Consider the following 17,500-nt stretch of genomic DNA (forward strand, 5'->3'; position numbering starts at 1 on the left):
TCTCATGGGTGTTTCCTTTCATTGGTGGTATACAAATCGTGTTAAGTTTTCTCTATAATCACGTAAACACGCTTGGATATTGCGAGAACTTCCGCTCGAGTATTTATAAAAGTTGTCAAGGTAATGTGTCGAGAAGGTTGAGAGTATGTGTCCAGCACATGACGAAAGAAAATGTTTGCAAGAACACACAGAAAAACAGAGAACAGGATATGAAATTCGTGTTTTCTGAGTTATAGAAGTATTATAGAGGGAAGTCCATATAGAATGTGTTATCTAAATATTCAGAATGCAATAAATACTATCATTGTAGTTTACTGTAGTGATACCATAGCAATGAAGGAGTTAAAACAGCCTTGTACTTAAAAGAATATACAAACATTAAGATAAATGGTCTGATGAATTTAGTATAAGGAAGCCAAGGTCATGGGAAGACTTAGATAAGTGCGGTCATCTGGTAGCTTGCCTCTGGGATGTCATGGTTCTTAACAACAATTAGTGCGCGGAATTAATATTGCCTGATTTTACAAAACTAAAAGAAAAAAATCATCAGAAATTAAATAAACTGATGAATTGGTCAAGGATGTGTGGTTGAAAATTGTGAAACTGATTTTGAGTTCTCTGATATTCAATTAGATGAAATGAAAATATGTGAATGTTACAACAAAAAATATATATAAAGAAAAAAAAATAAAAACATGAAATTTGTCCCGAGGAAGTCATGGCCGTGATAACTCGCATACCAACTAATAGTCACTTTGCAGTTGAACAGAAAATTTCTAGAATAAAACGAAAAAAAAATAAATAAATAAAACGCAGAGGAAATTATCCCGCCGGTACCATTGCCAATAACAGGAATGGAATGGAAGGGAATGAAATTGCATGAAGCGTAACTGTGCATTTAAAGGGACGGTAACAATGCGTGCACCCTTATGACTGGTGCAGCGCTCATCACACTCAGGATAGCGCTGTGGTGCGAGTGTGGCGTGTCATTTTGAAAGGCACCAATGATAATAAATAGATTGATGTAGCTCTGACTTTTGCTCTGTGATTATCTATATCCTCCTTGAATTTGTTTATTGGTACCCGAAAGACAAAATATACTGTAACCAATATCAATTAAAGATGTATTCATATTTTAATTCGCTGTGCGGTTGTAATTCATCATAAGAGAGATAACTCATAAAGCGAGAATTATACTGGTGCTTGAATAATGTAGAGCTGTACGCAATAATTTATCACTCACTTCATTCAAGAGAAAATATATATTTCGATGTGCTAATACGGTACATCTTTAACCCAATAGGAAAATAAAGCAGACGAGACGTATAAGCAATAAACAACCTCAATTATGATTAACTTTATCCTCATAGACTTGACTTCCTTGACCTTCAAATAGCAATACAGTAATAAAGACAGGACAGTAGGATATCTTAAGTTTCAATGAAGCTCTTTTTTTCAATAGTTTGTTTTCCTAAGCCATTGCATCTCTTATATAAAAAAGAAAATCCAACTATTCAGAGAGACATCAGCCATGGAAGAAAATAGATAGGCACTTTAATATGCAAATAGACCACGGGAACTGTATAAACCATAAACCATAAACCTCCAAGATTATGCATCAACTTTGCCCACACAAATTTAGGCTCTTTCCGCCTCAGCTCCGCCTTGGGTCATTTCTCAGTCAGAATCATCCAACGTTTCCCTACACGAACCACAGCTTCCCACATGAAGGAACCACCACATCTCCATAGCAAAGGATGGGAGTTAACGCAGAGACAGGATAAAGGATGGGTGGTTTAGGACCGAAGGAGAGATCGTAGGATTGAAGGATGTTAAGAGCAAGTTGGAGTTGTAATTTAAAAAGTTGAAGGAATATGTATTGGAGAGTAACGCATGAAATGTAGAGACTGTTATGGGGAAGAGAAAATAGTGATGTATAAGAGAGAGAGAGAGAGAGAGAGAGAGAGAGAGAGAGAGAGAGAGAGAGAGAGAGAGAGAGAGACAATAAACAAGTACAGAAAGAGTCGAATTCTGTGAGTGTGGGAGCCCGCGTGTCACTTTCTTCCATTAAGTGGCTACTTTTGTCGCTTTATAAAAAAATATGAATGTACTGGTAGCGAGCCTCTCTCTCTCTCTCTCTCTCTCTCTCTCTCTCTCTCTCTCTCTCTTGTATTAAAACGACCTTAACACACATACGTAATTAGTTAGCACTGATGCACTCTCCTCCTCCTCCTCCTCCTCCTCCTCCTTCCTCTCTTCCTCTTCCTCTTCCGCCCTTCTCCAATGCATGAAAAATTATACGCGAGAGAAAATTCCAATTTGGTCGAAGTATAAAATGCCTGTTTTAAAGAAATAGGAGAGAGTGAGAGAGTGGGAGAGAGAGAGAGAGAGAGAGAGAGAGAGAGAGAGAGAGAGAGAGAGAGAGAGAGAGAGAGAGAGAGATGCAAAGGGAAGTGGGCTAAAATAAAATTGAAAATAAAGAAATATATATGGAGTTTATTTCGGAGCATGAACAAAAAATGTTTCGAAAAACCAATAATTCAAAAACAGAAAATCAAGACTATACGGAAACCGGGAAAAAATAAGCGTAATGAATAATCTTAAGCACACACACACACACACACACACACACACACACACACACGGAAGCTTAGGGAGACATCGTAAATAATATGCGAGTTAACGATAATGACAACAGTTCACGATAATGATTTAATGAAGTTAGTAATGAGCAAGCCCGAAATAAATCTGACAGTAAAATTATACAGTTTAAAGATGAAGAAAAATAAAGCTGAAGGTTGTAATACACGGTGCTGCAGAGAGAGAGAGAGAGAGAGAGAGAGAGAGAGAGAGAGAGAGAGAGAGAGAGGCTGCAGCACATGAGGGAAGGCACAGCAAACATACAAAGGATAATAAAACAAGATCAAACACAGCCATGGAGGAAAGAATAAACAAGACGGAGAAACAGAGGCATCAAGACTCACCATAGCGTCGATTCCCATGGCGGCGGGAGGGAGGGGGGGCGGGAGGGAGTGAGAAAGAGAGAGAGGGGGACAGAGAGGAAGTGTGGCGCGGGTCACTGGCAGCTGCGGCAACCGAGCAAGGACTGACACTGGCTTGGCTGGCTCTGGCACTCCACCACCACCACCACCACGCTGCCGGGATGAAACCTCCTCCTCCTTCCCTCCTCCTCCTCCTCCTCTTGCCGCTTGTCGAGCACGCAGGCGCCTCCCTCCGTGGTATCCTCCCTGGTGCGTAAAATATGAATGTTATCAGGTTCTTTTTCATTTTCTCCATTCCGTTTTGCCTCCTCTTTTTCGTATCTTCTTTTCCTTATGTGTCCTTCTTTCGTATTCACTCCATTTAGCTCTGATTTTCTCTCTTTCTTATCTTCTTACGTCTCCTTCGTTTTCTTTCCTCTTTCCTCTGTATCTTGTCTTCTTCCTTCGTGTCATCTTTATACTCCATTCAGGTTTGACTCTTCTTTTTCTTACTTTCTTTTCTTGCGTCTCTCTTTCTCCTTTGTCTTTTTGTCATGTGTCTTTTCCCCCTGCTCGTTTGATTCTCGTTTTTCTTCACTTCTTTTTGTTTCATTTTCTGTGTTTTTCGTTTTTCTTATGTTTTTTTTATTGTATTTTCATGTCTTTATCAGAATCTTTCCATATCTATCTCTTTCTTTTTACATTCATTTCATTTTGTGTCTGTTTCTCCTTTTATGTCTTTTCTACGCTTCCATTCTGTTATTATGCTGTCATATATATTTTCTTATCTGTCCACCTCTCTCTCTCTCTCTCTCTCTCTCTCTCTCTCTCTCTCTCTCTCTCTCTCTCTCTCTTCTTATCAGTCCCCAGAAGGTGTGAATGTTATATTTACTTTTTTTTTTATCTCTCTCTCTTCTCTCTCTCTCTCTCTCTCTCTCTCTCTCTCTCTCTCTCTCTCTCTCTCTCTCTCTCTCTCTTCCTTCCTTCCGCTCTTCCTTTTACCTTCCATACGTTGTCAGCTATTTTGCCTCCCCTCCCTCTCTCCCTCCTCTTCCCGTCCCTTTCCGACTCTCCCTTCCTCTTCCCTTACAGCTTCATCTTTTATTAGGAAACTCTCTCTCTCTCTCTCTCTCTCTCTCTCTCTCTCTCTCTCTCTCTCTCTCTCTCTCTCTCTGTCTCATTCGTTATTTAGTGTTTCCTTCCCTCTAACATTTGTATTTAGTTAAGAAAATATTAGAAAAATCAAGCAACAGATGATAGATTATATAATAAGGGATAATTTTCTGTGTTAATTTTGACACTTGGATTAATAACTAACTGTTTTATCATTGACAACATTTTTAGGTCCTTGAAACTTTGAAGTATTCCAGGTTTTCCATCTTTCTTAATTAACTTGTTCCCTTCCTGTTGTATTCCTTAATTTGAGTCCAGAAGAGAGAGAGGGAGAGGGAGAGGGAGAGGGAGAGGGAGAAGAAAAAATAGGCATTCATCTTTCGTCTCCTTATCGTTTCGTTTCGGACAGTCCATTTTCAGAAGGCATCGACTCTGATATTTTCTTCAGGGTGCTCTTCTCCTCTCGCATCTGTGACGTAAGAGTGACGTCAGAGGGCGGGGGAGGCAGGGCGCGTAGGTAAAAGGGTAAGGTTGGTGACGTAGTGGCTCGTTGATGCTTAGGCAGTGATGAGGTGAGGAATTTGATAATCAATATTTTCGATTACGTTTAAAAATATCACTTGGTTTGCTTTCGTGGTGTTTTCCTTCTTGGTCCTATTGTTTTATCGTTGTTGTTGTGTTTTTGTTACGGTGTTGAGTGGAGTCTGTAGCTGTGTGTGATTGTGATTTTTAAGTACTTGCATGTACTGACGTAAACACACACACACACACACACACACACACACACTGTACAGCTGACATTTCGATAAAGTTTGTACAGCAGATACAAGCAAAGAAAGGAGAAAAAGAAAAAGAAAATGGAGAAGGTAATGGTGATGATAATAGTGATAAAAAAAAAACAGGAATACCAAGAAGCAAAAGAAAGAAATTCAAGTACAACAAACAGCTGAATAAAACAAAGTGGTACATAAATAACGAACCAGATACCTAGTCCATATAATTCTTCTTAATGGCGGCGTAATCAACACACACACACACACACAAAAAAAAAAAAAGACATAGCTGAGAGAATGTCAATGTCCTGCAGAACTGAAAAAAAAAAAGTAAGAATAACACAGGCAAGATCCAGATACAACTCAACACCCACACTTCCCTCACGTCACGGCCTCCAGATCCTACTTCGAATATCAATGTGGACAAATAACATGCCAATCACGGAGTATTTTTAGTGGTTTGGTTCAACTGAGACTAACGAGAAAAAAGATGGTGGGAGAGAGTATGGTGAGGGATAAGAATAGACTAGATTAGAAAGAGATGATGATGGTGGTGATGGTAGTCAAGAAGAAGAAGGAGAAGGAGAAGAAGAAGAAGAAGAAGAAGAAGAAGAAGAAGAAGAAGAAGAAGAAGAAGAAGAAGAAGAAGAAGAAGAAAAGAAAAAAAATAAAAAGAAGAAAAAGAAGAAAAAGAAGAAAAAATTTAGGAAAAAGAAGAAATGCAAAACAATAACGACAACAACAACAACAACAACAACAACAACAACAACAACAACAACAACAACAACAACAACAACAACAACAACAACATGATAATTTTTGAGTTTACATAAAAATATAAGACCTGTTAATAAAGCACAAATTTGGTAATGAAAATTTTCCCATGAGCCGCGCGACGCTTGACAGGAATACAAAATGACACTTGAAAATGCTGGAGCTTCTTCACAAGTTACGTAAGGAAACGCCTCATTAACTTACACAACCAGGAAATAATTGGCCACTGATGAGATGTGATATGGTGTTGTATAACGTGCCTATTTCTGTGTGTGTGTGTGTGTGTGTGTGTGTGTGTGTGTGTGTGTGTGTGTGTGTGCGCGCGCGCGCTGCTGTTTATGCTCAGTTGTTTCCTTTCTACAAGACATCCTCATTCATATTGAGCAAAAAATGAGATGGTAACTTTTTTGCATTAATTGTGTTTCTGTCAATCAACTATATACTACTACTACTGCTACTACTACTACTGCTACTACTACTACTACTACTACTACTACTACTACTACTACTACTACTACTACTACTACTACTACTACTACTACTACTACTACTACTACTACTACTACTACTAAGCTGTTATTGTTGCTACCACTATGATACTACATGTGTATGTGTGAGTACGTTTCACTCATTCAGTTCCGGAAACAACTCTTGAACTCCATTAAATCACTCATCAAACACTGCACAGCAAAATGAACTACAAACATAGAAATTCACAAGCCTAAGCTGACGAAAACTACCATCAACATTTATCCAAACCCTCAAATAACACCAGAGAACATAATAAAAATCGATATGATGTTGAGACAATCAGAGGGAATAGCTGAGATCAACAAAGGATATGCTGATACGTAGACACATGAACCTGGGAAGTTAGATGATAAGAGCTTAGTAAGAGACACTGAACCAATTAACCAAGCAGTAGACTCCGTCAGCCTCTCTCATTGGCTGGCTGAGCTCGTGACGTCATCATGAATGTGCATATGTATGGTCTCCTCTCGTGTGTTGACGTCTGTTACAGAGAGAGAGAGAGAGAGAGAGAGAGGAGGGTGGGGTGGAGGTAGTGTGTGGCGGGATTACGTTGAAAAGATTGTGAATTTGAATAACAAAAATAATGATGAAATGCAACAAGAGAAAAAATAAAGAAAAAAAGGAAGAAAGAAAGAAGAAAAGAGAGAAAGACAAAGAAAATAGAAAGAAATAGAGAGAGAGAGAGAGAGAGAGAGAGAGAGAGAGAGAGAGAGAGATGATATATTCATGAAGAACCTTTGTGAGGTGAAGTTGATAGTGGTGGTGGTGGTGGTGGTATTACTGGTGGTGGTTGGGGTGGCGGCAGGGTTCGAGTGGAGGCGGTGGGGAGTGTTATTGTACTGGTGAAATATGCAGCAAGCGGAGGAGGTGTAGTGGTGGCAGTTACGACCATGTCAGAGTAGTGGTTGGATAGTGGTTGGATAGTGGTTGCGGTAGTGGTGTTGGTTGTGTTGGTATGGCGGTGGTTGTGGTGGTGGTGGAGACATGGAGATGAGGTGGAGGAGATGGAGTATAGTATTTTCTTGGGGAGTAATTAATAAAATAACTTATCTAAATATCTAACTAGTAAAGCATCCATAGGTCATTTCCTCCTTTTTTTTTCTTTTTTTTACTTTCATGAGACAACAATTACTGCATCACCAACTTTAACCCCTTCAGTACCATGACGTGTTTTCATATTCATTCTGCTTACTATTTGACGATTTTATACAGCTTCAAAACTTATGTCGGGGATTAGAATAGTGAAGACTATGGCCATAAATCTTCCGACCCTCCAAAGACCCTTCCTAATTCCAATAAAACTGTCTAATCACATCCAAAACTCGTAGTAAAAATACATCCCAGTACTGAAGAGATTAAGCCTCTCGAGTATAATGTCAAGCTTGCCCGTGTCTCTTCAGGCTTCTCTCATTTCTAGAATCTATGTAACCTCTCAGCTTCTGTCCTCTGCTCTCTCTGCCTGCCGTCTGCTGTCTGTCTTATACCTCATTAACATAATATATCCTACTTTGTCACTTTTTTCCCCTCAAAATTATCTCTATTGTAAGGTTGAGAATCCCATACAATTTCACTTTACTTGCATGTGATAATAAAACTCATACACGTTACCCGCCCTTACCCTTAGCAATATGTATCAATCAGGGTATCAGGTCGGAGTTTTGACATAGGGCTTAGTAAGAAGTTAAAGATAGTTAAGCAAGTTCCCACAATACACCTCTTTGTTCTCTTCTCTCTTTCCCTCGTTCGGACACAGTTTCCCCTCAGTGCTGCGCTTGCCTTTTCCTGTTTACATTTGAAGCCAGGCGGCCTATACGTCTCTGTCTGGGTCCCCTCGGCTGCGTTTATTTTCCTCCTTGTGGGTCAGCTTTGTGTGGGCATCTCCATTACTTCACGTCAAATACTCTAAACAAAACAACTACCCTGGTACTGCGTTTTTCTTCATCATGTTTTCCTATTTCCATCATTCATCCGTCTTCTTTTCATATTTCTTAACCGTGTCAGTTTACCACACTATATTCTCACAAGGACTTGTTTCAAAGACAACAGAGGTGATTAGTGGAGTTTCCATGACAATTTCTCCTACTCATGAAGCTTACCATGTGTTAAACTACCATTAAAATCATGACAACGCCTTTAAAAAAAACCTTGAAAGACGTGACAACTCCCATTAGAAACTGTAAAAAGTGACATGACACCAAAACCATTGAAAACGTAACCCTAAAAAGAAAACAAGATAAGGAAAGACATATAAAAGAACACGAATTACGCAGTCAAAAATAGAAAAGAATAGAACTTGCAGGAGGGTTGAGACCAGCAAGAAGCGATGGGGAGCGAACTGAAGGGTTGGATGGGTGGAGGGACAGGCCTTCGACACGTTCCCTGGCTTGCATCCCACCACGGATCGGAGAATTGATCAGCCTCAAACTTGCCTCCGGTCAATGAAAAACCCGATCCAACGCCATGTTATGCGTGGTGAAGGGAGCAGGAGCAGGAGGAGGAAGGGGAACGAGGGAAGAGAAGGGGAAAGTATGTACAGCACAGAAACGTTGATAAGAGAGGAGGGGGAAGAAATGGAGCCGTAATTGAGAGAGAGAGAGAGAGAGAGAGAGAGAGAGAGAGAGAGAGAGAGAGAGCGTAAGTGTCGCTAGAAGATGGGGGGAGAGACATGTCTAGAGATAGGAGGGGAGGCAGGAAGAGGAGGAAGAGTATAAGCGAAGCGAAGGCGATAGACATCAACAGAAGGCAAGACAGAATGATTACGAATGAGAGAGTGAAGGAGAGAGACAAAGAGAAGGAGGAAGAGTGTATGAAGGGAGGTAAGGGGGAGGAGAGGGAAGAGGAAGAGAAAGGGGGAGATTGGTGAAGAGCGAAGCGATGATTGGCCGATGTGACTTGTCAATGGGAAGGAAAAATGAGGAGAAAGAAGGAAAATGTGGCGATGGACTTGTGATTGCTCGTTTCCTAAAGTTTCCTTGGAGCTGCGTCAGTCATTTTTACTCCTCCTCCTCCTTCTCCTCCTCCTCCTCCTCCTTCAAGCCATCAACACTTCCAGGTAACACACACACACACACACACACACACACACACACACACACACACACACACACACACACACACACACACACACACACACACACACACACACACACACACACACACACACACACACACAGGTCTAAAGTTCCTCGTGTTGCTTGGCCAGGCACTGAGTCATGTGTGTTACTCGTGATGTTGTTATTGAATGATTTCGCATACAGCGTCCTCGTCTTGTTGAGTTCTGGCGCTGCGTTGTGTTTTGTATAGTGAGGCAGGGAGCATACACACACACACACACACACACACACACACACACACACACACACACACACACACACACACACACACACACACACACACACATTACAGTAATGGACCAGAACAATGAAAACAGCGATGTGACGGCAACTGCGGCTTTTATTTGTACAAAAGTGTGATGTGTGTATATAATAAATACGTGAGAATAAATGGCTTCTCTTGCCTGTATTTACATAAAAAAGAGGATTTTCTGTAAGGGAGGTCATGAAAGATTAAAGGATGAGAGAGAGAGAGAGAGAGAGAGAGAGAGACGTAATAGTAGTATATAAAAACATTGTTACATGCTTGTTACATGCTGGAGATAGATGGTTACATAATTGTTTAAGTAGCATGACGAGGAGCAAAAAAGGTACAAGATGGCCAATGCCTTATGTTATGACACAGGACAGATTATAATGTTATTTTTTACATTTACAGCCTTAAATATTCGTATGGCATTGATATACACACTACGGTATATATGACCAACATTGGTGGTGTCCGTGCTACGTAATATACAACCATAAACACTACGAAAATGACACATATCATCATAATAAACTTTGTCACTAATCATTTACACCATCGTCGTCGTATTTGGAAGCCTGTAATCTGGACTGAGCTGGATAGGAGAGTGACAGCGACACTCAATAATAGTTGGCCACTTGAAGGAGACCTAGCAGGGGACGGGAGGAGGGTTGTGACCACAGCAAGCCCTATCATAACAAGAGTTTATATCAGAGCCAGTCAGATGCTCATAGCTACTTCTTCATGGTTGTTTATATGACCATAACCTTCCATCATCAGCCCAGCGCTAACGATTATCACTCCAGCCACTCCCGCAGGGCAGCTGTACCTCCATCCAAGAGTGATGTGAAGGGAGGGTTGAAAAGAACCCACGGCACACTCTGGAGGCGTCATGATTGCGTCTCAGAGAGGAAACGTGGATGATATACCTAATCCCTTGAGTTTCCAGTGTTTCTAAAGGGTTTTTTTCACTCGCTACACTCAGCGACCACTATCAGGGAGCCAGTTAGCCAGTGTTTCGACTTCTCCTCAAGAGATGGGAACTGCATAGTGGATGAGAGGCAACAAAGCACCAGAGCAGTGATGTGTTGGCCATGGTGGGAATAGAGCGGGAGAATGGCGTAGTTGTGTGGTGGATGTGACTACCACTTTGGTGGAAGTAAGTGGTTGTTTCCAAAACTATTTTCTTATTCTTTTGGTAACACTCGCATAGAAGAGAATGAAGATAAAACAGTAATAACAACAATTATCATTTGTAATGATAATAATAATGATATAATAATAATAATAATAATAATAATAATATTGATAATAATAATAATAATAATAATAACATTGATAATAATTATAATAATAATAATAATAATATAATAATAATAATGATAATAATAATAATAATGATAATAATAATAATAATAATAATAATAATAATAATAATAATAATAATAATAATGATAATGATAATAATAATAATAATAATAATAATAATAATAATAATAATAATAATAATAATAATAATAATAATAATAATAATAATAATAATAATAATAATAATAATAAAAAATAATAATGATAATGATAATAATGATAACAATAATAATAATGATAATAATAATAATAATAATAATGATAATAATAATAATAATAATAATAATAATAATAATAATAATAATAATAATAATAATAACAATTATAATGATAATAATAATAACAATAATAATAATAATAATAATAATAATAATAATAATAATAATAATAATAATAATTATTATTATTATTAAGGATAACAGATTTTGATCATGATAAATAATAATGAAAAAATAATAACAAGAATGATGGGAATAGCAATCGGTGGCAGTAACAATGGTCTTCCTTCGCCTCCCTGCACAAGCGCCTTCCTCACATCATAGTGCAGCCTACTACCATGTGGCAGGTGGAGACCAAAGGAGGCCTACTTCTGCCTACTTCAGTCCTGAAGGAGGATTCGTGACGACGGGGTGGGACGTTTGGGGAGCGAGAGGCAGCATTACTTCAGGCACAAGGGATATGAATGCACTTTGCTCAGTCATCTTATGTCTTTTACGGTAAAGCCCGGAATAGCACTTGGGTAGGATCCCTCCTTGGGGCCGGCCCTTTGGGGTGGAAGACGGGAGAGGGTCGGGCCACAGTCTCACCGAGAGTTGTCCAGTGGTAGCAACATCTCTAAAGGAAGGAGCGGTGGCCCCGTCGCCATGGTGATGGCAAAGTGCGGCACCGGCGTCACTGACACTCTCTCCGTCCCGTCACTGTCCGCCTTCACTGCTTTGTCTAGATTGCTGCGCCGTGTAAACGCCGCTGCCAGGTTAAAGGAAGGCCTGGAGACATGTTTGGTTCGTGTCGAAGCTGGAGAGGATGGTGTCGTAGTCTCAGTCAGTGGAGTGGAGGAAAGCGACGGTGGTTCTGTGGTAGTTGTCGTTGCTTGAGAAAGGGCCAGAACCATATCAGGATGTATAGGAGCCTTGTCTGGAACCGTCTGCACCGAAAGCAATACAGGAGCGTGCTGTGATTCTGAACCTTCCTGCTCTTCTGTTAAATCTTTCTCAATAGCGTCCTGCGAAGGTTCAGGGGCAGTGATTTTTGGTGTTGAGGGCGTTGGTGCCGGAGTAGTGGTGGAACGCCCTGCACCTATCTCACGGACGATCATTGTAGAGGGAGGAGGTAGGTCACTGTGGGGGATTTTTGTAACTTCCTTCTGCTGCTGCTTCCCACCAAAGTTAGCAGAAACCTTAACCAGCATTGTCATGTCATCATCTTCAAGAGCAGGTAGCGCTGTGATTATCTCCGGCTCCTGGAGCGGCCTTGGATGTAAGGGAGTAGGAGGTGCTGGTGGTGTTTCTATGATTGGCCTGAATCCATCAATAGATATCACTTTCTGTACAGGCCTCTCATCCCCCCTTGTAAATGGATCCTTGGATTCTTGTTTCATCCCAAAGGCAGAAGGATCTTCGTCCTCATCCTTCGTCACGGCTTCACTCGGAACTTGATTCTTGGGAGACTGCGTGGGAATTCTGCGGGCGAGTCTCTCTTCGTTCCTGCGAGCCAACAACTTAGTTTGTAGCTCTTTTCGCCTCTGTTCAAACCTCTCTGCCCTCTCTTTCAGCACTGCCTCGTCATTCATTGCCTCCTCACGCTGCCGTTCCTCTTGTTTCCTCTCAGTGTCGTGTGAGCTTGGCGGCCTATCTGCCCATTGTGGCTTCTCTTCCGTAGCTGCGGGTATTTGCTCTTCTACTTCTTCTTCAGATTGCTCCGGCTCCTTTGATGTTCTCGGGACTTCAGTCGTTCGGTATCTGGCACTTAGTTTGTTCTTTCTGTTCTTCAAGAATTCCCTGAAACGCGCTCTTATGTTGGGATCGGCGAGTCTTCTGCCAAGGAATCCGGGGCGACGTGGTGTGTCAGGATTCGTGGACGTCTGCTGATTGACCTCATCTTCTTCCTGCAAATGGAAAGTACTTTTGCCGTCTGTAGCTTTCCTTCCAAATGGTTTGTCCAGAACTGTTGAGTCTTCTCCTTCATGATGATTTTCAGTCTGCTCCTCTTCTTGCTTATTCGATATATCAAGTTGAGTGGTCTCTTGAACATCCTGATCTGAGGATCTCAGGATCTCCTTAACGACAAGAATGCTTTCTGCTTTACCTTCAACAGGCCTGGGCCTAAACCTATTAAGCCTCCTGGCCCGTCCTCCACCAGGAGATACTTCCTCCTCAGCTGTCTCTAGAATGTCGGTTGTATCCTCTTCTGCCTGAGGCGTCTCTGTCGTGTTCAACCTGTTTCTGATGCGGTTCCTCAGTTTATCTCTAAAGCTTTGGAACCTTTACGATCAAATCCTCGAGGTCTAAGCAGACGGCGTCGTGGTGATACTGTCGTAGTGGTCTGATCAGAATCTGATCTGTCTTCAGAGCTGCCTCTGGTACCAGTAAAGCGAACAGAGTCACTTTCATTACTGGGCTGCCTGGTAGTGCTTCGTGAAGGACTTTGCTCAGAGCTTGGCAGTCTTGTTGTGGTGCGGGAGGCAATACTTTGCCTCCTTCTATTCTTGAGACGGTTTAGGCGGTCTTTTATCCTTTGTCTAAAGGGTGAAAGTGTCGTAGTAGTCGTTGGCGTCTCCTCGGTGGCTGGGGTCTGAGTGGTGACCAGAGAATCATCAGAATACTCATAGTCATACTGAACAGGATCTTCTGTCTGGAAGGCATCAGGAGGTGGTGTAGTGGTGCGAGAAGAGCCACGCTGTGGCAGGCGTGTTCTAATGTTTGGGCGGCGGCGCCGTGATGGAGTGTTTGTCGTGATGTCAGATATCGTGGAGGGAGTAGTGGCAGTGACTTCCTCATCAGTCTCATGTAGGTTATCACCATGAGCGTCCTGAATAACATTAGTATCCTCTTCAACTCCCTCTGCGCCATTTATCTCTTCTCCTTGCACTCCTGTTGGAAAACTAAAATCAGGAGGGATATCATTACCCAGTTGTTGAAATCCCTCTGGTACATTCCTGTCACCAGTGGGAAAATCAAACACATTGGGAGTTGGTTGAAATTGTCCTTCTGGATGACTGTCAAATACACCCGGGAATCGCGTGAATGGTACCTGCGTGTGTGGCGTAAAGTGAGTTGGGTTCACGAAGGGTTTTGCTCAGTAACAGGAGCAATGGGCTGCGGGTGAAGCCTTGGCACCTGCGGCAATCTTTCACTAGAGTGGCTGAATGGTTGGTTCTCTTCCTGTTGAACATTGTGAGGTGTTGAATCTAGCGGTCTGGTAGGTCGTCGTGTTCTGGAAGGCCTCCGCCTCTCTGGCTGTTCTGTAACGAGACTGACTGGTTTTCGTTGAGTGGTCTGCTTTTCGTCCAATGCTGGCCTCTCCACAGGTCTGCCTCTTGTCCTTTCTCTCATGGGGCGACCAAAAGCCTCCAATGGATCAGAATGTGTGGTGATTCTTGGTGTGTCATTGAAGCTGGAATCTGGATGGCGGGTAGGATTTTGAGAAGAGTGTAAGGGTGTGGAGGGCTTTGATGGCCGGCGGGCAGGAGAAGCTGGCTGTTGTTTATTTATTTCCGTCTGGTCCAGGGGACTCTCTTGCTGTAGCTCAGGATTGCTGAAGTCAAAGTCATCCAAAGGCTCTGAAGTTGTATCTGTGAAAGGAGTTGGAGAGGAAACTCTAAAAGTATTACGTTCTCGAGTGTCCGATTGTGAGAAAGTTGGCCTAGAAGATGGTCTCTCAATACTATCTGTAGTGGGTAAGGGAACCTCTGCCAGACTGAAGACATTGAATGGTTCTGGGGCAGTAGATGGACGTTCAAACTTTTGTACTGGTTGCTGTGGTACGGGTGGGCTGTTGATTCCCTGACTGAAGATGGAGGGCTGAGTTGTGAAGCTTTGTCCATGTACAAAAGGTGGTGGCTGAGGTTGTCTCGGATTGGAGAAGCTGAAGGTGTGCACTGGCTGAGGCTCTTTGGGACGACCGAACGTTTGAGTGGATGACTGACTTGAACTTGGTGCTGTCTGGGGGTGTGAGTGAGGCTGATGAATAAAGGGCTGAGCAGGCCTTGGTAGTGTCTGACGAACAATGGTTTGGCCTGGTTGAGGATGAGGACGAGAATGTTGCTGATGCTGGGGTTGATGCTGAAAGCCGAAGGAACTTTGTTGTTGAAATTCAGGGGCAGGTGTGCTACGAAAACCTGTTCCTGATGGTAGAACATGGTGAAATGGCCTACTTGAGACGAGTGAGGGGACAGGAGGCTGATGAAACAAGAAGCTGCCTGTGGAAGGGAACTGCGATCCTGTCAAAAATCCTGAAGGCACGCTCTGGACAGGTCTGGATGACGAGGTCGGCCGAGTGAAGGTGTTCTGCGATGGAAACCTAGAGGCGGTGTTCTGATTGGAAAGTCCGGGTGAAAAACTTTGGAAAGTAGTAGAAATTGCCCCTCCCTGTGCGTTCCTGTGAGGTCGAATAAGGTCAGCAGCTTCTCGAGCCGCTGGGGACTGTTTTCCTTCTGTCACAGGCTGAAATTCGTCCTTCTGACCGCCGTTTAGCAGCGACGAGGGACGGAAAGACCCTATCGAGGGTTTGCTTTGTACTGACTCATGGTGATCGTCATTATGGAAATCAAAGTTAGTACCAATCGGGAAGGGCTGCGGCGGTCGCTGGTGCCGCTGGGGAGGTTCAAGGTATGGGTCTTGAGCATCGGGTCTAAGATGAGGTCGCCGATGACGGGGCTTGTTGATGCTTTGGATGCGCGGTGGACTGCGATGGGGAGTAAATCTTCCCTTTTTTGTCTCAGGCTGGAAGAAAGGCAATTGCATGAACCCTACGTTGCTTTGTGTGTGTTGCGTCCTGCGATGTGATGGCGGATGGGCAACAAATGCTCTGTCCACAGCGTCAAACCCATCCACGTGGTCAATGTTCCTTCCACGGCCTTCCCTGTTGCCCTCTTCAAGCATAGAGTTGTCCAAGGGGATATTGGCGAGGGAGGCGAAAGCTGACAGTGCAGACATCATGGGACTGTCCCACGATCGCTTGACATTGTTGTTTCTGGTGATTCTGATGGAGGCGTCTGGCTCCTGGTCTGCTGCGTCATAGAGATCGTAGTTATCGTCTAAGTAAAGTGCTGGGTCTTCATCCTCAATGTTTATCCCTGGCTCCTCATCTGGCTGTTTTAAACCTTCCCTTTCAGCCTTCCTAACAAAACCTGGAATTTTTACTATGCTGTCAGCGTGGGTAGATTTTGTAGAATCATCCCGTCTGGTAGAACCCACAATCTGTGGGTGACTGCAGTCTCCGAAGTAACCCGCGCTGCATGAGGTTGTCACCTGTAATATCGACAGTGTATGAGTGAAAGAAGGGTTACTGTCATCTATTATACTGTGTGTGTGTGTGTGTGTGTGTGTGTGTGTGTGTGTGTGTGTGTGTGTGTGTGTGTGTGTGTGTGTGTGTGTGTGTGTGTGTGTGCGTATGTATGTGTGTGTGTGTATGTTGTGTTGTGTTGGGTTGCGTTATGGTGTGGTGTATTGTGTTGTGTTGTTTTGTGGTGTGTGTGTGTGTGTGTGTGTGTGTGTGTGTGTGTGTGTGTGTGTGTGTGTGTGTGTGTGTGTGTGTGTGTGTGTGTGTGTGTGTGTGTGTGTGTGTGTGTTATGTTGTGTTGTGTTGTATTTATATATGTTGGAGGGGGAGAGGGGTGATTGTGCCTGTATGTGTATGTTATGTTGTGTTGTGTGTGGGAAAGGGTGGGAGGAAGGTGTAATGAAGAGAACAAGGAGGAAGGGAATAAATAATTCCCGCTCATAGATCAGAAGGTACAGATAGTAGGTCAGAGAAGACATCGACAATCGGAAGACCTAACCAAGATGTCTGAAGTGAAAGTCCACGGATCTCGTGTCTCACGGCAGAGGGGTAACCCTTTCATTACCCACTCCCGACGAGTGACTCAGCACCTGCAGCCAGCGAGTCACTACAAGGTCACTAATCACGGCATGCAGGTCACATGACAGATGGTGGATGCAAGGAAGGGTGTGGCGAGGGTGCAGTGAGAGTGACGTGAGGGTGTGGCTGTCTCGTGAAGGTTAATAGGGAAATATAACGGGAAGGAGACTTAATCTTCTCGAAGGATGGACTATAGAGCATTCTCAAGGCCACAGGAAGCCATACAACACAGCAACATAAAAACGTGTGTCCATTTTTCTTTGTGGTGAAGCCTGACTGCACGTGTTGGGTTGGTCGTCAAAACAAGTCAGGTCAGCGGTCAGGACATTGACTGGAGCAACGTGACCTACTCATCGGTGAGACCAAGCTCGATCATGCCATAAGGGAAGAAAGACACTAAGGAGGATAACGAATAAGATAAGTAGCAGTAGACCTGTTGTTCCTCACGTAGATGGGCTATTAGGAAGACATATTGGGAAGGGCTGGTTCATAACTAAAACATTAAATATCAAATGAAACAAC

The 17,500-nt window shown here is 42.8% G+C and overlaps 1 protein-coding gene and 1 long non-coding RNA gene across 2 annotated transcripts in view; one reads left to right on the forward strand and one right to left on the reverse strand.

Moving 5' to 3' along the window:
* Positions 1-9,973, forward strand: part of LOC123506543 — a 10,611-nt gene extending 638 nt beyond the window's left edge. Inside the window, exon 2 of the long non-coding RNA XR_006675462.1 lies at positions 9,751-9,973. This is a non-coding gene — a long non-coding RNA (uncharacterized LOC123506543). The remainder of the gene's footprint in view (positions 1-9,750) is intronic.
* A 3,404-nt stretch (positions 9,974-13,377) lies between these two features.
* The window catches only part of LOC123506542 (mucin-5AC-like), a 35,639-nt gene continuing 31,516 nt past the window's right edge, over positions 13,378-17,500 (reverse strand). The window contains exon 5 of the mRNA XM_045258712.1: positions 13,378-16,368. Within this exon, the coding sequence (XP_045114647.1) occupies positions 14,179-16,368 (2,190 nt within the window). The 3' untranslated portion in view covers positions 13,378-14,178. The remainder of the gene's footprint in view (positions 16,369-17,500) is intronic.

Source organism: Portunus trituberculatus, chromosome 20 (assembly GCF_017591435.1).
Source record: "Portunus trituberculatus isolate SZX2019 chromosome 20, ASM1759143v1, whole genome shotgun sequence".
NCBI lineage: Eukaryota > Metazoa > Arthropoda > Malacostraca > Decapoda > Portunidae > Portunus > Portunus trituberculatus.